The 24,759-nt window shown below is 42.3% G+C and overlaps 1 protein-coding gene across 6 annotated transcripts in view; it reads left to right on the forward strand.

Annotated features, from left to right (window-relative positions):
- The window catches only part of plce1 (phospholipase C, epsilon 1), a 102,172-nt gene that overhangs the window by 57,204 nt on the left and 20,209 nt on the right, over positions 1-24,759 (forward strand). For 5 of the 6 annotated variants that reach the window (XR_008387505.1, XM_053640051.1, XM_053640052.1 and 2 more), the window contains 20 exons: positions 2,991-3,307; positions 8,519-8,664; positions 8,834-9,092; positions 10,856-11,031; positions 12,859-13,498; positions 14,806-14,976; positions 15,056-15,173; positions 17,100-17,274; positions 18,492-18,614; positions 18,756-18,892; positions 19,745-19,983; positions 20,375-20,436; positions 20,639-20,804; positions 21,149-21,256; positions 21,366-21,482; positions 21,629-21,787; positions 22,993-23,122; positions 23,365-23,406; positions 24,088-24,197; positions 24,298-24,415. Coding sequence is in view for 5 of the 6 variants with exons in the window: in XM_053640051.1 (XP_053496026.1) it covers positions 2,991-3,307; positions 8,519-8,664; positions 8,834-9,092; positions 10,856-11,031; positions 12,859-13,498; positions 14,806-14,976; positions 15,056-15,173; positions 17,100-17,274; positions 18,492-18,614; positions 18,756-18,892; positions 19,745-19,983; positions 20,375-20,436; positions 20,639-20,804; positions 21,149-21,256; positions 21,366-21,482; positions 21,629-21,787; positions 22,993-23,122; positions 23,365-23,406; positions 24,088-24,197; positions 24,298-24,415 (3,513 nt within the window). In the remaining variant the exon portion in view is untranslated. The remainder of the gene's footprint in view (positions 1-2,990; positions 3,308-8,518; positions 8,665-8,833; positions 9,093-10,855; positions 11,032-12,858; positions 13,499-14,805; positions 14,977-15,055; positions 15,174-17,099; positions 17,275-18,491; positions 18,615-18,755; positions 18,893-19,744; positions 19,984-20,374; positions 20,437-20,638; positions 20,805-21,148; positions 21,257-21,365; positions 21,483-21,628; positions 21,788-22,992; positions 23,123-23,364; positions 23,407-24,087; positions 24,198-24,297; positions 24,416-24,759) is intronic. The other variant, XM_053640053.1, reaches the window with a different exon arrangement.

The following is a 24,759-nucleotide window of genomic DNA, read 5'->3' on the forward strand; positions in this document are numbered from 1 at the left end:
TTTTCAATGTTTCTCTCATCAGTTGTTGTTGTTGTTGTTGTTGTTGTTTTCCTTGGCCAACCCTTTTGGTGTCTGTCGCTCACTACACCAGTACCACTTCTTTCTTGTTGTATTGGCAATGCCCAAAGTTTGTGCAATGCCTCCTGATTTATTTTCCACCGATTCTCTTCTCTCACCTTCAAAATGGTTTGCGTTTCTCCCATAGACAGCTCTCTGATCATGTTGGTTTATCCTTTTTAACCGAAGGCTAAAACCAAAAGTAGATGTTCGGCACTATTTCTTGTTTAATCAATGAATCTGACAGGACACACCTGGGTACCAAGACACCTGTCAGTCATGTGTTCCAATAATTTTGCTCACCTACAAATTAGGTGGTCTGATATACAAAATGTGCTATGTTGTTTAACCCATCTGCACCAGGGGGAAAAGAGCTAAAATTCTCATATTCGTCTTTTGATCTCAAACCCAAATGAATTGGCCTTGCTGTTCCAATTGTTTCAGAGGAGACTGTACTGTATATTAATGTGTAACTGATAATATAGCAAGTAACTATAGCTCAAAAGCAGGTTTACTTAAGGAACATACGTAATAAAGACACATGATATGTGAAGAGCATAGTTTGCTTGTGCTGTGTCATAGCCCACTGGATATTGCCTTTACAGCGGACATGAGCGTGTGAAGCGTTGACTAATTTGAGGTTAAGAATGGGAAGCACTCGCCGCCAAGCACAGAGATCCTTTTACAGCATGCTGCAGGCATGGCTTGAAATGCTTCGTTTTCAGCTGGCACATACTCATTTTGAATCTGGCGTCAGTGTTTCCTAGGATACCTGAACGTTGAGACAAGACCCTCACGACCCCTACTGTTTCGGTCATGTATTTTCCTTTTATAAGTGTTATAGCAATCGTGGTCTGAAAATTTCACCGGTTTCCACCAAGGACAATTTAACTGCAATGTTAAACGAATGCTGGCCCAGAGTGTATTCCAACCTTATAGTGAGGCTTTATTACAGAAAGACATGCTGAGCACTGAGTAATTTACTGGAGGAAAATCACATTCATCAGTGTTGCTTGTACTCGAGGCTTATCATAATGCTATCCTATTTTTTTTTTTCCCCCGCATAATGCTCTCGTTTAATGGCGTTCGATAATGATTGCGAATGGCTTGCTATTACACACGTGTCTCTGATTCAGGACACAAAACATATTGCACTGTTTAGTTTGATTCATTTCTTTTTAAATGACTGTAGCACAGCCTGATTCGACTCCTAGGTCCTCCTATTGGTTGTGTGAAATATTTTAAAGATTAAAGTGCTATATTCGTAATCAGGCTCAATGCATTCATGTTAATTCTATTATTATTTTTTTTCGTTAGTACTTGTACTGTGGGAAATTCTGAAGTGCACAGATCAAGGGGTCATTAAGCGCCCACTTTGGGTAGAAATCCACATACAGATATGAATATTTGGATGACTGAACAGACACCGGTATTGGCATTGAGTTGCACCCCTGGTGTATGTGTGTGCGTTTGTACTTATGTATGTGCGCACACCAGGACTGATCGCAGGACATCCTCTCAGGCAGCTCTGATTATTCCGAAATCGGGATCATCCGGCCACGAGCCCTCTCTGATGCCCCCGAACAGCACATGAATAAAGATGGTGAACGCTGCTTTATGTAGCTTAATGAAGCACATTCAGTTCCAGACCATTTGGCTTACATCAAAAGGTGCCATGTGGAGATGGAGTGGAGCGCAGGGCAGCTGCACGTGATGGCTAACGAGACCTCAGCGATGTGTTTAAGCAGTGCTTCGCCAGATACACGCCAGCCTTTGAGGACGCTCACCTTTCTTGGACATGTTTCCCAACACATGTATTGTATTCTACAGAGGCACAGTTTTAAGGGCCCTAATGCTAAACTGATATGCCTGATTTGTTTTGTTTTCTGATTATCGTCAATGAAGTTGTGGGGAAAAAATGCTTACATTCTGATTACATCATTCAGTAACTCAGTATCACAGTATTGGACAGACCCATAGGAAGAGTTGTGACATTAAGCTCCTCCTATGCATTTCCTTACCTCATATATTCTCCAGTTTTGCTCGTTTCCTCGCATCTACAGGATGCACAAATCACGCAGTCTCTGTGCGTTATTTCCCTCCTGTTCCTGCGGTCTCCATGGCTCTGCGTACTACAGGGAGAACCAGCAGCGTAGACCATGACAGCTGACGCTGACCAGGCGTCTCATGCTGGGTGTTTATTTTATTTTTTATTTTTTTTTTCTGCTCCATTTCGTCGCCCTTGGCTGACCATACCAACAAAACAACTCTTGGATCGCTATCTCGGTCTCGAACACAGGAAGGAGCGAAGATATGTAAATATGTCCTTGCCTTAATGAGAGATGATTATGTGCAGAGACGTTTTGAAAGCTTCATCAATGTCAGTGTTTGGTTGGCGCACATAATAAACGAGGGTCGTGCCCCATCATGCTTTATTTTTATTCCCATCGATCACTTAAAAGTCTGCCAAATCGCCTTATGCCTTTACTTAAAATAAATAAATAAATAAAAAGTCTGTTGAGTCTGTTAGTTCAAACACACTGTGTATGTCTATGTACAGTCCAGGTTTGTATAAAATGTCCAGTAGTAGTAAGTCAAGGTGACTCGTACAAGAACCTTCATCAGATGTATTTCCCACTTAAACGGTGGGGAATTTGTAGGTATCTACTGTATACCTCATAGTGTGACTCAGTTGTACAATGCTGCAAAACCAAAGGTCATCAGAGTCTGAGAAGAACCAATTAAACCCCTTGGATTATTTAAGCACTGGTCCATTTGCCTGGACGTACTACTAACGCACAGTGAATGGTTTTTTCTCTCTCTCTCTCTCTCTCTCTCTCTCTCTCTCTCTCTCTCTCTCAGTACGCTTGCTCTCTGTCTCCAAGTGATGTGCATCTTCTCATCTTCTCTGCTTTTCTCTCTCCTCGTCTCAGAACGGCAGCTGTGTGGCTCCACGGCCAGCTCCGGCTCGCTCTCGTCTGGCGTGATGGGGATCAGTAAGGAGCTGGCTGACCTGCGGCAGCTCATCCAGTTCCCGGAAGAGATTGCCAGCATCCTGACAGAGCAGGAGCAGCAGCTGTACCGTCGTGTGCTCCCACTCGACTACCTGTGCTTCCTCACACGCGACCTGGCCAGCCCCGAGTGCCACAAGAGCCACCCACATCTCAAGGCCTCGCTATCAGCGCCTGTCATGCCTACCCAGAGTTCCCAGCACAATGTGGTAGAGGACCTAGTCGCTCGCTTCAATGAGGTCAGACTTCGGGTTTCCTTAATGTCATGTTGTCTTAAGTCGGGTACGAAAAATATTATTGCTTCAAACTCACCTTGTTTGTTTATGCGGACCCATTTGATGGGCCTCGGGTCTATTGTTGAAGGATCTTCAATGTATAATCTGACACGGAGAACACATTTCCATATAGTCTGGGTGACAATTTGGTGAAGATTTTATCGAAATCATGTCATAAATTGTGACAGAGAAATGAACTGTACTTACAGAGTGTAAAACCGGCTTTTCTTTGCTCAGGAACAGTACTGCATGTACAGTTGTGATCATATTACACATAACAGATGTTTACATATAGTGCACAAGACACAATAATAATTGAATTTACACAAATTAACCAGTTCAACCGTTTACATAAGCTTGTTTCTTAATACTGTGTGTCGTGGCTGTATGATGTTGAGATCCATCTTTTCACACTGAGGACGACTGAGGGACTCGTACACAACTATTACAAAAGGTGCAAACATTCACTGATGCTCAAGAAGGCAACACGATACATTAAGAGCCAGGGGGGTGTAAACTTTTGAACAGGATGATGGATCTCTGCATCATATAGCCGCTGTTGGAAAGGGGTGAAATATGCAGAAGATTCTGGAAAAGCAAAGAAAGTGCAGGACCTGGAGGATTTTTCTGAAGAACAGTGGGCAGTTTAACTGCTCAGGACAAACAAGGGACTCGTGAAGAACTCTCACAGAACATAAACACAGTCGCTGATCATCCAGGTAATGACACACAGGATAATTAATAATTAATAATCAAGCATGTGTAAACTTTTGAACTGGTTCATTTGTGTAAATTCATTTACATTTACATTTATTCACTTAGCAGACGCTTTTATCCAAAGCGACTTACAAATGAGAAAAATACAAGCAAAGCGATATATCAAGCAGAGAACAATACAAGAAGTGCTACCGTACGAGATCTTTTGTATTGAATTCCAGAAGAAGCAAAGTGCAGAGTAGAGGTGTAAGTGCATATATTTTTTTTTCTTTTTTTTTTCTTTTCTTTTTTTTATTATGAGTTTGTTAGGTGTTCACGGAAGAGGTGGGTCTTTAGTTGTTTTTTGAAGATGGTGAGAGATTCTGCGGTCCGGATTGAGATTGGAAGTGCTTTCCACCACTGAGGAACAGTTAGTGTGAAGGTTTTGGAAAGGGACCTTGCGCCACGCTGAGTTGGAACTGCTAAACGTCGGTCGCTAATCGATCGCAGAGTGCGAGAGGGAACGTAGGCCTTCAGGAGAGAGTTGAGGTAGGAGGGTGTTGTTCCTGACAAGGTCTTGTAGGTGAGCATCAAGGCCTTGAACTTGATGCGGGCGGCTACAGGAAGCCAGTGGAGGGAGATGAAGAGGGGTGTGACATGGGTTCTCTTGGACTGGTTGAAGACGAGGCGCGCTGCAGCATTCTGAATCATCTCAAGGGGTTTGATGGAGCTGGCTGGGAGGCCTGAAAGCAGTGAGTTGCAGTAGTCCAGTTTAGAGATAACAAGAGCCTGGACTAGAATCTGTGTAGCCTGTTTGGTGATGTAAGGTCGGATTCAGTTATTATTGTGTTTATATGTAATTCAGTTATTATTGTGTTTATATGTAAACATCTGTTATGTGAAATAACTTATTCAGGACAAAACACAATGCAATTTTTATGATCCCTCTTATTATTATTTTCTTATTATTAACATTTTGCAGATTCCGCAAGGCGTATGTAACCTTATGACCTCAACTGTATTAATGATAAATCAAGTGCAAAAAAAAAAATACCCAGCCATTTGTTCTGAAACAATCCTGGTGAAATTTGCCTCGTTATTTCTACTTGCCATCTTAAGGGCTTTTCAAATGCTGTTTCATCTCATGAATGAGTTAGCAAGATAAAGTATGACCTAGCATGTGACTTTATGCTCTGAACAAAGAGCTGTAGCAAATGTATTTTTATGCCTCTGCGTTGCCCTTCCGTCCGAGATTTCTTTTAACGCAATGTCTCAAGAACGAGTGGTGGAAGGTTTGTAGGATTTATATGAAATGATCATCATAACCAGCAGATGATTAGATTTTGGAACTGGTTTAAACAAGGTCAAGGTCACATCAAGGTCAAATATCTGAAATAGTTTTTCCTCAAGAGCTTCCTTTGTGTCTGAAGTATATTGTAAGGGTAACTCTGGCTAACAAATAAGAAGAGGGACTTGACTTGCTGGTTGAGGAGGCTATTGAGCATTGAGTTCATTTGTTTTTTGTTTTTTTTATAAACCTTGACAGAAGGACTACAGGGCATCTGGCTGGCATGAGAGGTGTACATTGGGACTGGGATCCTGTTGGTGTGGCTGTGGCCATGCTGACAGTGCTGGCATTCTACCTCTGGTTTTATTTCTAGTGTTTTTTTTTATTTTATTTTTTTTTTATAGTGTTTCTAGAGGTATAGTGATATGGTTCATAAAATAAAATAAAAAAGAGTAGAAAAAATTTTAAGCCATGTTCACTTTAAATCTAAATACAGATATGAATTAGAGTATAGATGCAGATAAGAATTGCATTACAACCCTAGAAAGCACAAAGCTGTATAATAATTAATTTAATATATTAAATAACATTTCTACCATAGGGATATATTAATCCCATTTTGAGATTTCCAATACAATATAAATATTACAAGTCTGAGTATGAACTCCTATTCAGAATTGATCCTCACCATCACCAAGCTTACCACGTGCAACTTCCTGTGTAAGGAAGAGACCCACTTCTTAACACATTTTGCTTCCTGTCTGCTCACCCAAATCAACGAAGTACGGAGTTATGACCGTAATCTTATAAATCTCATGCACAGCTTCTGCAGGATTTCAACCCAGTGGCAACAACTACACGGTAGATCCTCCGAGCATTTGTTTAGTCTGCGTAGCTTGCTGTAATAGCTGAATATAATATAATGGCTTGTTAGCTAGCTTGGTTTCAGGGATGTTTGGATTAAGGAAATTTTATTTGACTTCTAGACAATAACTTGAGGAAATGGGATAGAAGTACTCGGAAATCTGGATTTTAGGCAACTGGTACGAGTTTCTTTACACTAAATAAATCCCAACATGCGTTTATTACAGTTATAAATACTGGAATGTATGAAAGGTGCTGGCCCGAAAAAAGAAAAGCCTCTCTGCTTTTGAACTGGACACGCAAGAAGTGAGAGTGATGTCATGTTTGAGTTGCGTGTCTGCATATCAGCTGGGGTTCATTATAATAAAACAAAAACAGAGGTGGGAGGAAAAGTGTTTTCTATTATGCATCATTGGTGCTGGACTTCGAAACTCATGCAGCAAAGCACGTCAGTCTTTGAAGCAATCACCATCTCGCTTCATTTCACGCAGGTTGCCCCTAGTAATTAATATTAATACTCGTGAGCGCAGAATAGTCTGTGTACATTCTGGTGATTTTTCTATTTTCCTGTCGGTAACAGAAACGAAACAATAAAACCTGGTGGTGTTTTGATTATTTCATTTAAAATCCAGGCATGTGAAACCAAAAAGAACTATTTTTATTTATTTATTCATTTCTTTTAGTACGAGATATCAGATATAGCACAGACGATATTTTAAAGCAACTTGTTTCTTTTGCTCGTAAAGGAACTAAAACAGAAAAATTGTCCTTTTTTTCCTGCAAAATGTGGATCTCATGTATTTTTGTGGAGGACAAAACTGTTCTCGTCATGTTTACAGTCATTTAAATATATGGTTCCAAGATGACACCAAAAGCTAGATAAAAGCAAGAGTCATTACGGCAAATTAAAAATGAGTTGTTTGGGGGTTTTTCTTTTTTTTTTTGTTGGTTTTTTTTTTTTTTTTTTTTTTTTTTTGGGTTTCTCTTGCCTGGATCTTGAAACTCCAATCAAAGAACAAATCACGTTTTGTTGTTTTAATATCTGTTACTGACACGAATCTACAGGATGTCCCAAAAGTCCACGTCAGTCGTGTCTTCGTTAGTGGATGTTCGTGGACGTCCACTTCTCGGTCGGGCCGCAACACTCCCAGTCTTTTTGAATTTGTTAAGAAGTTTGGCAACAGTGTCGTGTGTGTGATGTGCTTGCCATGTTTCCTAAAGTTAAAGTCCATCGCAATATTACGACAGCTTCCCGATCCAGCCATAAGAATGATTTCAATACATTCTTTTTTTTCTTTTTTTTTTGGTCAGAGGCGTTCTTAAAGGCTATCTGGAAAAAAGAAGTCAAATAATATAGTTAGTAAGATAAAAAGTAAGTATGTAACATTTTGGAAGACATTTTGCTGAAAAGTGTCCGTTTCCCCTGTGTATGGAGACTGTTGGGACACCCTGACCCAAGAGTACATGGAGCCAAAACACTCCTGTCAATCAGTCTTGCACCTCTACTGATTTTGCAATAATTCCCTCAGTAGACTCTACAGCGATCCTGCATTTCTGTCTCTGAACCAGATCCACAAGCCTCCCTGTGAAGCAATGGCACCGCTGTGTAATCTGCAGGATCACATAACAGGAATACGTCTCGTCCTCATGCCATGACCCCTCATGTCCTCTCTAAACTGGCAGCTGTGTTCCTCCTAGTTGGAATCCTAAGTGTGTCAGGGAAGTTTTATTGTTCTCTGGTGGAACTGAAGAGTCGGGTTCATCAGAGGAACGCTGTCGAGGTGATATGAGCTCGGCCGCGTTAAACATCCCCATCAAACGGCACCGACTGGACTGTTTATGTAACGAGGCAGTTTTTTTTTTTTTTTTTTATAGCTAAAGCACATGAGCACTTCTTTTTACAGCATATAAAATATTCAGAGGAATGACACATTTTGGGCAACTGCTCGGTTTCTTTTTTTTGTAATAGAAGATTTTACTGGCTTAAGAGATACCTAGAACATCATCCTTCATTAACGTTTCGTTCAGTCCTAAGCGGTTTGAAGGACAGCACAGAGTTTCTTAAGTATCTTTCTGGAAAACACAAGAACATTTTTATGGAAAGCAACTTTTGCAACAGCGTTTCGCACCCTCGGCCTCGTTGAGGAATAAGCACATCAGCGGATGAATGCACAGTAGACATTAATGATCTAGTTCTTTAAATGTCGTAGTCATGAGCTAAAAGGGTCAAGGGTATGTTCGCACATCGGTGATGATATCCAGCTTTTGTTATAGTGCCTTCTGTATTTAGCGCATTGTATTTAATGAAGGTTTTTTTGTGTTTGTAGGTCAGTTCGTGGGTGACCTGGCTTATCCTGACTGCTGGCTCGATGGAGGAGAAGAGAGAAGTCTTTTCATACCTTGTTCATATAGCCAAATGCTGCTGGAATATGGGCAACTACAATGCAGTGATGGAGTTCTTGGCAGGTCTTAGGTATGGCTTCACATTGCTTGGTTAAAAAGAACGACAGCCAAATGCTCTTCTGCGGTAATATTGCAGCTTGCTTAGAACAATGAGGTGCATACCTCGCGAGTCCATTTCACCTATTTGTGATGATGTTCACGTGTCGAGGTATGAAGTTTCGCACTTTGTTGTCACCTAGATCTCGCAAAGTGTTGAAGATGTGGCAGTTCATGGACCAAGCAGACATCGAGACCATGCGAGGCCTGAAGGACGCCATGGCCCAGCACGAGTCCTCGTCAGAATACAAGAAGGTGGTGAATCGCGCCCTGAACATCCCCGGTTGTAAAGTAGTGCCCTTTTGTGGAGTGTTCCTCAAGGAGCTTAGCGAGGCTCTCGACGGAGCGGCGAGCTTGATTGGGCTGCGTCCTGCTTTCGATTCTCAGGAGGACTCGATCGAGGTAAGGGCTCATCCCAGTTAATGACCATTGGATGAAATTTAATCTCTTTGCATGAATTTAATGTTTGAACAGGCCATAACCATCATAAAATGGTGCTTAATGTTGTTATGGCTGGATGCGGTTGAGAGATGATTTTCTTACCACCTTCATAAAAGCCAGCTTAAAAGCCTTCAGAAAAAAGCCACCAAATTGATTTAGCTGGAAAACACACACTTGGTCATTCTAATGGAAGTCTAATCATCCTTCAGTGTGCTTGAGCCATTATCAGCGGGGGCTTAGCCATAGGGGCGGCTTGGGCAGAGCCAGATAATCATAGGGTTTCCAGGGTTGTGGGTTTTTAACGTGCTTTTATAGCAAATAGTCCGAATTAAATCTGATAAATTACCACAAAAAAGGCAAAGTGTAAGTGCAGACTATGTGTCTATGATGTACAGAACCATTCCTATTGCAAGGATAATGTCCGTACATCAGAAATGCCTGGGCACCATGGTTTGCCATTCCCAATCAACACGTTTTTTAGCTACTTTCAGGTTTTTATGTGGTTTTTGAGATTGGTTGGGATGGAAATGTTGCTCTCCTGTGTGCATCTGACACAATGTGGCATTTGCGATGAGAAACATACCTGTTGAGCTATGGTACAGTTGAGGTCATGTTTACATATACGCCTTGCAGAATCTGCAAAATGTTAATAATAATAATAATAATAATAAATCATAACCAAAATGAATTTTTTATGATTTTATTTAGTACCGCCCTTAATAAATTATTTCACATTACAGGTGTTTACACATAGTCCACAAGACACAAGAATAATAACTGAATTTACACAAATGAACCAGTTCAAAAGTTTACACACGCTTGATTCTTAATACCGTGTGTCGTTACCTGGATGATCAACGACGTGTTTATGTTTTGTGAGAGTTCTTCATGAGTCCCTTGTTTGTCCTGAGCAGTTAAACCACCCACTGTTCTTCAGAAAAATCCTCCAGGACCTGCAAATTCTTTCCATATTTGACTCCTTTCCAACAGTGACCATATGATGTTTAGATCCATCTTTTCACACTGAGGACAACTGAGGGACTCGTACACGACTCGTACACCTCAATGTGAAAAGATGGATCTCTGCATCATATAGCCGCTGTTGGAAAGGGGTGAAATATGCAGAAGATGCTGGAAAAGTAAAGAATGTGCAGGACCTGGAGGATTTTTTGGAAGAACCAGTGGACGGTTTAACTGTTCAGGACAAACAAGGGACTCATGAACAACTCTCACAAAACATAAACACAGTCGATGATCATCCAGGTAACGACACACAGTATTAAGAATCAAGCGTGTGTAAACCTTTAAACTGGTTCGTTTGTGTAAATTCAGTTATTATTGTGTTTATATGTAAACATCTCTAATATGAAATAGCTCATTCAGGGCAGAACTAAATACAAAACACAATGCAATTTTATGATCCCTCGTATTATTTTAAAAAAATGAACATTTTGCAGATTCCGCAAGGCATATGTAAACTTATGAGCACAACTTTACGTCTAAAGCTGCTCAAAACAAGCTGCTAGACTCTATGCTGAATGAATGCGTGAACTGCCCGTCACTCTAAATATTCACTAGATAGTAGTCGGTAGCATAAGTGTGATAGCCTCTCGGCTTAATTGTTCTGAGGCTATGTTGTTGTTAATGTCGTCCTACCGCACCAAAATCGAACGCCAAATCGACGTCACATCGACGTCACACCACCGACTTCTGTCTGTTCCCAGTTTGTGTCGGATTACAACGGGCAGCAGCACTTCCTGCAGAGAGCGGGAGCTGATGGGCTGCACAACTCTGAGAAGGAGGCCACCGTCAGCAACATCCTGCAAACCATCCGCAGCTGCAATCGCAGCCTGGAGGCCGACGAGCCAGAGGACGCCTTCAGAGACAGGAGCAAGAACCAGTGAGTGTCTGCTTTATTGCTGTCAGTTCAAAAGCCAGTGGCTGTACAGACTAGACATAGGCACCTAGTGTCTTCCCAGTAAACTGTGGCACCAAAAAAGGACATTTGTTTAGGTTCAAACTGTCCGTTCACGCCATGTGGTTTGTGCGTTCACGCCGTTATGACTGGATGCTTGACATTCACCGTGTCGAACCGTTTGCTGACCCAGAACTGATAGGAGACGCACAATTGTATTTCTTCATGGATCGTTTTCATTCAGTTATGACTCATACAGAAATAATGTGCAATATCATCGCGTTTCACGATGTCCAAAAATAACAGTGATAGAATTATTCTCATCAGCTACTAAACAGGAAATGTATCATTTTACAGGACGTGTATTTCTTACCGTTATTCTTAGTAGATTGTTAGTATTAGAAGAGGGTATCTTATTCTCCAGCAGAGTGCTTGTTCTCTGTTTGTCCTCAGGACTTGGTGCGTGCATGTTATTAATGTGGTGTCAGAATGGGTCTCTGGCTGGATTTTGTCATTCCTTGTGTTTGTTGCCTCGTTCCTGATGTTTTGAAATCTCAGGAGAGGGTCTTAATCTTCAGGTGTTGGTCTGAACCGAGCTTCGTCTTGCTCTTCTGTAAACTGTGCTTGATGTCTCTTGGCGATTCTTTCTAAAGAACAGTTTATCCTCCCTTTCGGACAAAAAAAAAGAAAAAGATGATGTTTTGGGTTCAAGTTTACTGCCATTATACTTTCATCCAAGTGGAAATGAAAAGCGATATCCATTTGTTTTGAGGTGCAAGGTGATCATGCACTATTGTTTATTTCTCTCTTCCTCTTCCTTCTGTTTTTTTTTTTTTTTCTTTCCTTGCGGTTTGTTGCTGTCTGTAAGGAGAGCGTCTGATTCAGGCCGTGTACTGTAAGTCGTTGTGCTTGTGAGTGTTTTCAAAGAGTGCCGTGGCTTTTTTGGTAGGCCGTGACATGATTCTGCCGTAATGTGTGCAAACGCATGCTACGCTGCTAACCTTTGTTGTGTTGAAGTCTTGCACGGAGTTGTTATGTGTTTCCTTAGAGTAAAGACTCATTTACTTTTGCAGCAGAAAACGGCGGTGACAGCTAGGGGTGTAAACCTCAGGTGTCCACACAATATGACATGGTTTTTAACCAGTTGATCAGTTGATCAGCTGATCAGTTTTTCAATCATACCAGTTGAGGTCATAACTTTACATACAGGTCCTGCATATTCTTTACTTTTCCAGCATCTTCTGCATATTTGACACCATTTCCAGCAGCTGCTATATGATGTTGAGATCCATCTTTTACACACTGAGGACAACTGAGGGACTCGTACATGACTATTACAAAAGGTGCCTACTATATGGTCGCTGTTGGAAAGGGGCCAATTATGCAGAAGATGCTGGAAAAGTACAGAATGTGCAGAAAAATTAAATCTTTAAACAAAATAATAACAATTTACACCGATCATCCTGTTCAGAAGTGAACCCCCCCCCGTCCCCGTCCCCGTAGTTACCTGGATCATCCAGGTAATGACACACAATATTAAGAATCAAGCGTGTTTAAACTTTTAAAAATGATGAACATTTTGCAGATTCTGCAAGGCATATGTAGACTCATGACCTCAACTGTAAAGGATTTATGTTTGCTGCTTCAGTCCATTTTAACGGCTGTCTTTTAAATCAATGTATGATGATCAAAATCACCATATCGTAAGACCTCTATTGACAGTGGTTGATTTTGAACAAAAAAAATGTCTGGTTACTTATTTGAGGTCTTTCTTGTCTTTTTTTTTTATTTTATTTTTTTCCTCCCATGTAGATTTCTAGTCGGGGACCTTTCCGATTCTGAAGGAGATTTGACCGAGCAGCCACGAGAGTCGGACTTTCAGAGCCCGGAGGAACCTGAAGGCGCTTTCAGTCATGGCACAGAGGTGGTCCCCTGGTACATCCTCTCACTATCTGCCGATATGCATCGCTTCCTGCTGCAGGGCGCCACCGTCATTCACTACGAGCAGGAGAGCCATCTCACAGCCCGCTGCCTGCTGCGCCTGCAGCCTGACAACTGCACCCTGACATGGATCAAACCCCCGAGCAGCCGGAGCAGGGGCGTCGTACCCGATTCTCTCCTCCAGGGTCAGGCGGTTGTGTGTGGACTCGCCGAAGGAATCCTCGACTTGAGCGCCGTCAAGGCCGTGTTCATGGGCCATCCGGGGGTCGATATCAATGTAGTGCGTCTTCAGCACAAGCTGTGTGGTCTGAGTGCTGAGGAGAACGGAGTCACGCTGCTCTACGGGCTACACACCACCGACAACAGGCTGCTGCACTTTGTGGCGCCATGGCACACCGCATCCGTGCTGTACGAGGGCCTGCGGGAGCTGATTAGTGGCATCAGGAAGATGAAGAGGTTCCCAGACCAGAGGTTGCAGTGGCTCCGTAGGCAGTATGTCAGCCTCTATCAGGTATGTTACCAACAGGAGCACTTTTGAAGTGAAGCTTTCTCATTGTTCACAAAGTCTTACTATGTTTAAAAGGAAGTAGGTAGTCAAAACTGTTCTTGGGTGACGGTTAAAAAGTGTCCATTTTTAATTGTACTCAATTAATTAAAATGTAAACGATTGAACTTATGGTCCGTTTATAAGATTAGGGACATATTGTAAATTATTAGCCTTGTTTAATGAATTTGTTCCTTATCAAATTTGAACAAAATTCAAGCTTCAGTGTTTGTTTGGATTTGTATGGATTTCTCAATATTTCAGTTTTCTTTTACTAAAGAAACTTTTAATCTGAACAGCAGCTGAGAGTAATAGCCAGTCCTTGTGCAAAGATAATGGTTGTGGTATAAATCCAGCTTGGCGTACACTATATAGCCTATATACACCAGATCATCACACCCATATGTGCTTTTTTGAACATCCCATTTCAGATTTAGTCCCCCCCCCCCCCCCTTTGCTGTTATAATAACCTCCACTCTTCTGGGAAGACTTTTTACTAGATTTTGGCACGTGGCTGTGGGGATTTGTGGTCATTCAGCTACAAGAGCATTAATCAGGTCAGACACTGATGTTGGGTAAGGAGGTCTGGGGTGCAGTCAGCGTTCCCAAAGGTGTTCAGTGGGGTTGAGGTCAGGGCTCTGTGCAGGCCACTTGAGTTCTTCAACTCCAACTTTGGCAAACCATTTCTTCATGGAGCTCACTCTGTATGTACGCAGTGGCATCGTCATGCCAGACCAGGTTTGGGTCTCTTAGTTCCAGTGAAGGAAAATTGTAACGCTACAGCAAAGACATTCTATACAATTGTGTGCATCACAAGAACCACATATGGAGGTGATGCTCAGGTGTCCACATATTTTTGGCCATATAGTGTGAATATTAATAAATAAAGCTAAAATGCAAAAGGAATGCAGTTGTGTCCAAACTTTTACATTGAGTATTTTTAAATAGAATTTCATGGGTAAAGAATAAATCTTTTGAATATCATATTGAATCAAAACACAGTGAGTATCTATCTAAATACTGAAACCATTTCCACCTCTGCTGATAGATGTGTCATTTTAGAAAACACAATATAAGGGAGTCAAATTTGTTTGGAGCTTGTCCACTATATATTTGTGTGCTTTACTTGTTTTTTTTTGTTTTTTTTTTTAAGAGCAAGGAGAAAAAAAGGAAATGTTCTGTGTATACCATGGAGAAACCTGAGAAACAGTGAATTAGCCAAAGTACAGATTGCGTGTTTATTTCCTAATATCGCTCTCTGTTTCTCCTTCTAGGAGGATGGTAGATTTGAAGGACCAACGCTGGCTCAGGCCATTGAGCTGTTCGGGGGTCGGCGCTGGAACATGGGTTCAGGCAGTAGAAGCACGGAGAAGACCACCGCTCAGAAGAACAGCCCACTGGGCATCAGCTCCAATGTCAAGAAGAAGAAGAAAGCGCTCGTGAGGGTAAGCTGTAACAGTGCTTGTTTATGTAGCTGCGTTGAGTTCAACAGAGTGGCTCTAATCTTTTATTCGCCGTGCTCAGGGGGACAGCGGGGACGGAACCGATGACGAGATGGTCTCACGCAAGACAAAAAGCTGCAAGGAAGTTCTGAGCAGGAGGTCTTCAGATCCGGTAGACAGCGTGGAGCAGGAGGAGAATGGTGAGGAAAAGTAGGCTTTTTTAAATTTATTTTAAGCTGTCTTTAAACGCATCAGCTCTATTGTTTCTATCGAGGTCGTGTTGGAAAACCTGTCCGACGATGCTGCGGCTGAATTCAGGCAAAAATGATGAAAAATCAAGTTTTGACTAAAATGTTTTTCTGCTTGCAACATACTTGGACACATCTTTTTAAAATATGCAAATACACACGTTAATAAGTAAATGCGTAACATCAATATAATGAAATCAGATACAGGTCAAAAGCTTCAGTTAGTATTCACATCAAAAAAGTGCGATCTGAGTGACTTCTTGTGGCGCGGTTGTTGGTACCAGATGGGCTGGTTTGAGTATTTCAGAAACTGCTGATCTCCTGGGATTTTCACACGCAACACTGACTACGTTTACATGGACAGCAGTAATCTAATTATTGACCTTATTCTGAGTAAGACAATATTGTGATTAAGGTGTTTACATGAGTCGCTTTTAGAATACTCCTTTCATGTTCCCGTATGTTAAATGTTATAGAACATAGATCGATAACGGCACACGTCATTACGTCCCCACGTCACGCCGTGGGCATCGGTTCACTGAAGCTGGACATTTTATATTTTAGTTCTTACATGTTAAATTAATTGCAAATTAAATCGCTGTATAGGAGTTGCTGTCAGACAGCCAGGGTGTCGATGTCAGTGGAGAGGAAACATATTTTTACAATGCAATTTTCTCTAGGAAGCCAGATTTTCAAATGCTAAAAATGTACTTGTGTTTGAGACGCACGCGAAAGAGAAATGTATTTCAGTTCAGAAAAAAAATATCACTCTATGAAGTTTTTTTTTCCCCCCCAGGTCAGATGGTCAGACCTCATTTTTCCAGGCCACTGTGTATGGTCAGACGTGTCCTCTCTGCTTCATATAGTTTGCATTACTGCTCTCTCGATAAAACGTGTATCCATCAAATGTAGTCTCCAAGTGCGCTATTAAAAACAAATCCTTTAAAAGCTCTAAAGGGGAAAAGGCGGAGTTCTTTCAGACCTTTTCTAAGGAGGGAGTTGTGTGGAATCTGTATCATTGCATCATCACCGGTTGAATCATTTCCCTTGGAAAAAGCATTTGCGAGAATTACAAGGAAGAGACAATGTACGATAATTAGAGATTCGCCGATACGATAACCGAGTGATATCGGCCGATACCGATAGTTCTGCCTTTTATACCTTCTTTTAAATGAATAATAATTAATTCCACAATTCTGAAGGAAATGCAAATAAAAACTTTATTCTCTCCATTTCAACAAGTTGTTTCACAGTAACTGGTCTCATAAACACAAAACACATTACTCACATTAACACATGAACTCAATTCTGAAGATTAAAGTAAGATTATTAACTTATTGAAAATTATTAATTCATATTAACATTGACTGAATTCTAAAAAACCTCCTGTTAGTCTCACATTCACTCTCCAAAAACAAAAGCACTTCTACTTCACTGAACATCAGACTGGTAATATATAATATAAGCTTTTTTATATATTAACATTAACAGGATATAAAATATACTACTCTACAAATATATTTTATGTGCTATATATATATATACACTTTTTTGTCAACTCAGCTTCATTTAATTCTTTCAGTGGTGTACTGGCGCTTTAATTCAGCATGAGCAGCACGGCAAAAAAAAAAAAAAAAGACTTGACGCTGAAACTCCCGCTTCACTGCTGCAGCGTCTGGTGTAAAATTTTAGCGGAGTTTACAAACTGCAGTTTTGTCGTCATTTTACAGAAGAGACGACATCTTTACACGCAGCACAAAATCGATGTGTTTTCCCGCCCGCTTTTGATTGACAGGATATAATCGGCCCTGATCATCGGCTGTTTTTAAACTATCGGGGCATCTCTAACGATAATGTTGGTCTTGTCCATGTCTGTAGACGACTCCAGCTCTTTTGGAACCCCTGGATCGTCCTTCTCCTCTAGCACCAAAACCCAGTCCCCTGGAAGCTCCTCCTTCTCCTCCCCCTTTTGCTCATCTTCTGTAAACAGCTCCACCCCCATCCGGCCACATTCCTCCCCCGTGCTCCCCTGCACCTCCAAAGGCCAACCTGGGTAAGTGAGCTCAGCTGAGCGTATAAGTCATGCCTCATAAGTCATTAAGCTGATTTACTCAAATAAACCTGTTTCGAAATGGATCAGTAGTACACACTTAAAACAGCTCAGTGTATGCTGGGGGTTTTTATTTTATTATATTTTTATATGCATATTCACTATTCAGTAATGACTAGAAGACATTTACATGGGCGTAACTTTATTTCGTCAAGTGAATCGATACACTGTGTGCTACGTCTATACTGATTTAAATTGCCCGTTATATTCACACACATCCCAATATCATGAGCGGGCCACGTCCACGTTAATCCGGATACAAAAACTGCGTTTTCATTCTACACTGGCATTTTTGAAACGTTTTCCAAAAAAACTGCCCGTCCACGCCTGAACGTCTGAAAATGCTTACATCCCTGTACGTAAGAAGCTTCGGCCGGCGTCCTTACCGTCAGGCGTTTTATTTAACATGCAAGCCGAAGGTTGTATAAAGTGACGTCAATCTTTAACAACGCTATCAAGCTGGATAGCAGGCACAACAGCTGTAGTACATCGTCCACCATCTTGTTTATTTTGAACTGTCCACGTTTAGTTGAATGGGTCACATGACTAAAAATACATTATTGGGGTTTTATTTTTATTTTTTTTAATATCTCCGTTTTTTAGTCCACACTTCAGTTTTATGTTTAAACTGAGGAAATGTACCATTTTAAGAAATAAATAAGGTGATTTTGAATTGGATGGCTGCAACACGTCTCAAAAAAGTTGGGACGGGGACAACAAAAGGCTGGAAAAGGAAGTGTTGCTAAAAAGAAACAGCTGGAGGAACATTTTGCAACTAATTAGGTTAATTGGCAACAGAAAGACTCTCCCCCTCTAAAATACTTCTTTTTTTTTTTTTTTTTTTTTAATATATATATATACACCAATCATGTTACTGACCTGTTGCTAATTAACCTCCAGCTGTTTCTTTTCAGTAACACTTACTTACTTTTTCAGCTTTTTGTTGCCCCCGTCCCAACTTTGAGATGTGTTGCGGCCATCAAATTCAAAATCACCTTATTTTTTTCTTAAAATGTTACATTTCCTCAGTTTAAACTTTTGATTTGTTTTCTAGGTTCTATTGTGAAGAGCATATGGGTTTATGAGATTTGCAGATCATTGCAGTGTTTTATTGCATTGCATATTATTTGCGCTCAGTGGTTCAGTGTTTCTGTCCTCAGGGCATGGAGCAGCAGAAGTTGGCATGGGCGGGGAAAAGGCTGCTTCCGTGGTTTCCAGAACCTCATGATCTCGGATAGCATCATGAGCTTCGTCGAGTTTGTGGAGCTCTTCAAGTCATTCAGGTGTTGCACCTTTCCTGCCTCTGATTTCCCCCATGAACTGAAGTGTGCGAGAACGTTGGCTGAGCGATCCCCATCTTCAGAGTTGTTACAGTAACTTTAAATGGACTATAAGGATGTGAATTTTTCTCTTGTATTTTGCAGTATCCGTAGTCGGAAGGATATAAAGGAACTGTTTGACACGTATGCTGTGCCCTGCACCCGCTCAGGCCCGGATTCGGTGCCTCTTTACACCACGCTGAGAATCGACGACAAAATAACAGGGCTTCAGCCCGACCTAGGTTTGTCTATATGTATAGATTTGCGCCCTATAATCTTTTTTTTTTTTTTTGCAATTATTGCTTCACAGTACACAGAAAAGAAACGCTCATCAGTAAGATCACATTTACGTTGCTTTATTTGCAGACGCTTTCATTCAAAGCGAATTAATCATGAGGAAAAGTGCAAGTGTAGAGCTGAATATTAAACTTTTTGGCTGCTAGTGCAGAACCCTAACTGCACTACGCTCAAATATCCATCAATAACAATTCAACTCAATTTGTATCGCACCTCTAACAGTCAGTCCGTACAAGAGTTTGTTTTCGTTTTTTTTTGTGATCTTTGCGACCAAAAACACTCTATTTTGCTGCGGCTTTTTAAAAAAATTTGCGATGCAACTTGCTGAGTTTTTTGTGCTTTTTTTTGTGGGAAAACTACTTGCATTGGCGAAATCGCAGTTGCACGAAATAGTTTTTCAGTGTGGTGTTTGTTGGTAAACGAGGCCTTTTAGCTGTACTCGTGACCTGAAGAGGGCTTTGACTGAATGCAATTGCAATTTTTCAAATTTACCACCGACTTTCCGGAGATTTGGGCGTCACACGACGCGTCTTGGCCCGAATCTGTGCAAAATCCGCGATAATTTTGAAAAATTTCAAGCTCCTGCGGACGTTGCGGAGTTTCCTCGATTTTGCGTTTCCTGCGCTCGCAGAATCGCAAAATCATAGAGGGACCGAGCAATAGATATTCTCACCAAGCAGCTTTACAGAAATCCGTACGTAACCCTAATTCGATCTCTAATTCCTCCGCATTTTCGGCTCGTTATATTGTTACTTCCTTTACTCCGACACTGATTAAAGCACCACCCACTCCTGCAGACCTGCTGACCCGCAACGGCTCCGACCTCGGCCTGTTCATCCGCACCCGCCAGCAGATGTCCGAAAACCAGAAGCAGATTTCCGACGCCATCGCCGCTGCTAGCATCGTGAGCAACGGTACAGGCGTCGAACACTCTTCCCTGGGTGTGCTGGGCCTTGCCATCCCACAGCTCAATGACTTCCTGGTCAACTGCCAGCGCGAGCACCTGACCTACGACGAGATCCTGACCATCATCCAGGTGAGCGCTAGTACTGTTTCCCAGCTGACCTTTTAAAAGCTCGTAATCATGGTGAACTTTTCGAATTCTTTAGTGCATCGCAGGTGCTTGATGGATAGAAATATCAACGCTTTAAACCATGTATCATGAGTGTGTAGATTAGATTTTGAATAAACACATGCCTGCAAAGTTCTGAACTTTAGAGCTGGAACTGTCTGTGCTGGATAAAATACTGCTACTTAATACTACTCAGTGCTCCATCATCGTGTTCTATTGCCTTTCTCTTCACAGAGGAGAGTCATTGATTGGCAGTTAGAGACTAATCTATCTCTGCTTTAGAAATCGCTAGAGAACATCACACACCTAAACACTGATGTAATTACAAGTGTAATTTCTTTCCGTTTAACTCTAGAAATTCGAGCCTTCCTCGAGCATGCGCCAGATGGGCTGGATGTCCTTTGAGGGCTTTGCCAGGTTTGTGTCTTGTTCTCTGACTCACTTAAAAAAAATAAAATAAATAAAATAATCCAGCACACGTTGCAGACAGATTCACATTCTCATACCAGAAACGGAAATAACCTAATGATTAAAACTCGCACAAACCAAACACCAATAAATCGGTCACGCTGTTAAAGAAACAAAAGCCGAGTAACGGGGAGACGTCTTATTTCTTAAGGTTCCTCATGGACAAGGACAACTTTGCCTCCAAAAACGAAGAGTCTCAAGTGAACTCGGACGAGCTGCAGTACCCGCTTTCATACTACTACATCGAATCATCCCACAACACGTACCTCACCGGCCACCAGCTGAAAGGAGAGTCCTCGGTGGAGCTGTACAGTCAGGTCAGAGCTGCGGACCATTTCCGATGGATCAGATCAGCTTATTTACATGACCGCATGCTTCAAATATGATTCCTGTATCCTGTGATTTTGTTTTTGGGACAGAACTTTCTGGAAACATCCAGAGTATTTTATATTACATGTTGCGTCGATTTGAAACCATTACACCCGTATGAACGTCATGTGCATGTCACGTTAGGAGACGATACATAGTTAGGAGAACTACATATGGTGTCGTTGTCATGAAAACGGTGATTGTGAGCCATATGGTTATTATTCTAAATCTTTCCGGAACAGCTTTTATTATTGCACAGCACTCGGTTAAAGTAACCGCTCCTTCTTTGCAGGTGCTGTTGCAGGGATGCAGGAGTGTCGAGCTAGACTGCTGGGATGGCGATGATGGCATGCCGGTTATTTACCATGGGCACACTCTAACCACTAAAATCCCCTTCAAGGTCTGTTTTTAGGAAAGAAAAAAAAAAGTGACCATTTTAAAATCTGTTAACACTCCAGTTTCTTATAGTTCTCAGTGTCTTTTTGATAGTCCTCTCTTTGCTTCCAAAGGACGTGGTGGAAGCCATCAATCGCTCTGCTTTCGTGAACTCCGAGATGCCCGTGATCCTCTCCATCGAGAACCACTGCTCTCTGCCTCAGCAGCGCAAAATGGCCGAGATCTTCAAGGTGCGTCATCTCGCTGTGCTTGGTCCCTGAAACATTCTTAACTGTTACAACTGTGTGAAATCTAAAAAAATATATATATATATATAAATAAATTTCTCACATAGCGACTTCATGTACTCGTTTTTGGGGGGGGTTTTGGCTTGAAGGTGGTGTTCGGAGACAAGCTGGTAACCAAGTTTCTCTTTGAGAGTGATTTCTCTGATGACCCACTGCTCCCCTCACCTTGGCAGCTAAGGGGCAAGATCTTACTCAAGAACAAGAAGCTAAAGGCACATCAGGCCCCTGTGGACATCCTAAAACAAAAGGTGGGTAGATATTACACTGTTCAAAGCATGACGGTAGTTACACACCGATCAGCCATAACATTATAACCACTGACGGGTGACGTGAATAACATTTGATTGTCTCGTTACGATGGGATATATTAGGCAGCAAGTGGAAAGTCAGTTCTCGAAGAAACCAACTCTGACAAGGGTCTAATTCTGTTGACTAGACTACTGGGTAAGAGGTTTTGTGGGGTGTTCCCGGTAGGCAGTGGTTGAAGGACAACCGGTACACCGGCGATAGGGTCATGGGCGCGTAAGGCTCACTGATGTGCACTAGCCTGTCTGCTCCGACCCCACGGAAGAGCTACTGTAACACAAATTGCTGAAAAAATGCACAGTGCATCGCAGGTTGCAGTGTATGGGGTTACGTAGCCCATGCTGACCCCTGTCCACCGCCGAAAGTACCTACAATGGGCACGTAAGCATCAGAACTGGACCATGGCGCAATTGCCTCTTTCAGCAGGATAATGCGCCCGGCAATGCTAAAAAAAAAAAAAATGTTCAGGAACAGTTTGAGGAACATGACAGAGAGTTCAAGGTGTTGACTTGGCCTCCGCATTTCCCAGATCTCCATCCAATCGAGCGTCTGTGGGATGTACCGGACAAACGAGTCCGATCCATAAAGGCCCCACCTCATAAAAAACTTACGGGACTTAAAGAATCTGCTGTTAACGTCTTGGTGCCAGATACCACAACACACCTTCAGAGATCTTATGGAGTCCATGCCTCGATGAGTCAGAGCTGTTTTGGTAGCACAAGTAGGACCACAATATTAGGCAGGTGGTTTTAATGTTCTGGCTGCTCGGTGTATGTGTAGCGGTCTCCCGCAAACCTGATATCGTTTTTGACAGCTTTGTCTTCTTCCACTAATATATCTTCAACCTTCTTAGGTTTCACCAGAACAATGTGGAAATGTTAAACAATGAGTAGCTTTCTTTAAACGCAGTCCGTCTTCACTGGTGAAGTCTACCTTTTAAAGCAGTCTTACAATCAACGCTCATCATTTATTGAGAAATCCCACCCTCTACTTTTACAGACGTGAACCGAACAAGCGGTAACGTGATTGGCGATTTGTAACATCCGCACGACCTCGGCGTATATGGATGCGCCGGAGGATAGACGAGAGCGATAAGGTGGAATGATGTAGGAGTTTTGTTTTCTCTCCTCCTTTTTCATTTGTTCAGGCACTTCAGCTAGCACACATGCAAGCGCAAGCCAATAACTGCACCGTCGCCACTGGTTCTCTTGGCAACAACGAAGAGGAAGAAGAGGAGGAAGACGAGTACGACTACGACTATGAGTCACTGTCTGATGGTAGGCTTGGTTTTGCACCTTACTCAAGCAGAATTGGATTTGACAGGATGTTGGGTCTGTTTAGAATTTACTAAAGCGTTTCCTTTTTTTCTCCCCCAAGTCCTTTCCCATGTTAAACACTAAGTTACGTAGAACAGCATCTTTATTCCGAAGCATGTGGATTTACTCATCTTATTGATCTTCCTTCCTGCCTTCCTTTCTCTCCTCTGCCCTTTTTTCTTTTCATCTCTCCCCTCTTGTAGCTGATGTCCTCAATGCTTCCACTGCCTCTTATAGCCAGGAAGGTAAACCGTGATTGAGTGTGTGTGTGTGTGTGTGTGTGTGTGTGCGTGTGCATGTGCGTGCATCTCGGTTTTTAAATGTACGCCGTCTTCTGCTTTGCTCTGTATGAGGCCTTGATTTGCGCAGGTGAAGGTATCTAGGAACTGAGCGGGACTGATTAAAAAGAAGCAGCGCATTGTCTGTGTGTTTGGTGTAATGGCTGGAGCAGTGCTGTGACTTCTCTAAAACGGCTGGTGTGGTGTGTAAACATCAAGCTTCCCTCCCTTCTCCTTCTCCTTCCCCTTCCCCATCCCCTCTGTCCACACTCTTTTGAAAACGATGTGACCTTGCTAGCGGCACAGGCTCATCGGAGAATAAAAACAAAGCCATCTGGTTTCTCAGGCCCCTCCGTGCTCCTTCTCTGAAAGAGACGAGGGATTCTTTCCTTTCACGTTGCCCGTTCCCATCCGGCACACCCCAGGGACCCAATCCAGCATGCCATCGAATCGCAATGAAATAACTTCTCGAGCGAAGCTTTTCGAACGTGGGTTCTTTTGTATCGGCCTCGCCGGTGTTATCGCTTCAAAGCCTAATTTGAAAAAGAAATCCGTGCTTCCGCTTCCTGTGTCTCTGTATGAGCGGCTGTGCGAGGGCCTAAAACCACGCAAACGTGCCGCGTTATGTTCTCGCACCTTCCTGCACAGATAACATCCTGGATGACAAGCCAGAGGGGAAGTCGTCGACCGAGAAGCTTCAGTACGAGTCCAACGACGAGATGCCAAAGAGGATTAAGAAAGCAGGGAGTAAAGGAAAGGTAGGCTTGTGCTTGTGCCTCTCTGTGATTCTGCACTCTCTTTAGCACGTCTGTACACGAGGGTTGACGTGCGGCCTGCTTCTTTACTGCGATTGTGCAGATGTTTGACATGGAGCTGGGGGAGGAGTTCTACCTGCCACAGAACGAGAAAGAAAGTAGGCAGATCGCACAGGAGCTCTCGGACCTCGTCATCTACTGCCAAGCAATCAAGTTCCCGGGTAGGTTCAGCGTCCTCGACGTGAACGTAACACCCTGCTCGTATCCGCTCATAATTTATAGCTGCAACGTAGGAAAAATCCATTTGCTAACCCTTTCGATTTCTCGAAATGATCTGTGCGTGTTAAATTAGGAACAAAACTCATCTGCAACACTAGAAGTTCCTAAAAGCATCTTAACATTAAGATTAGTCTCTGCTTCCGAAGCTCCACCCACAGGCCCCGGAGCGTTTCATAGGTTTTGTACGCCTTTCTGGCCACAAGCTTCGGAATCTTAGGCATGTTTGTCTGCACGCTTCAGACAGGAACAGAAAGTTTTGAACACTGTGTACTTTTCTGAGCGAGTT

This window comes from Ictalurus furcatus, chromosome 13, assembly GCF_023375685.1.
Source record: "Ictalurus furcatus strain D&B chromosome 13, Billie_1.0, whole genome shotgun sequence".
Classification (NCBI taxonomy): domain Eukaryota; kingdom Metazoa; phylum Chordata; class Actinopteri; order Siluriformes; family Ictaluridae; genus Ictalurus; species Ictalurus furcatus.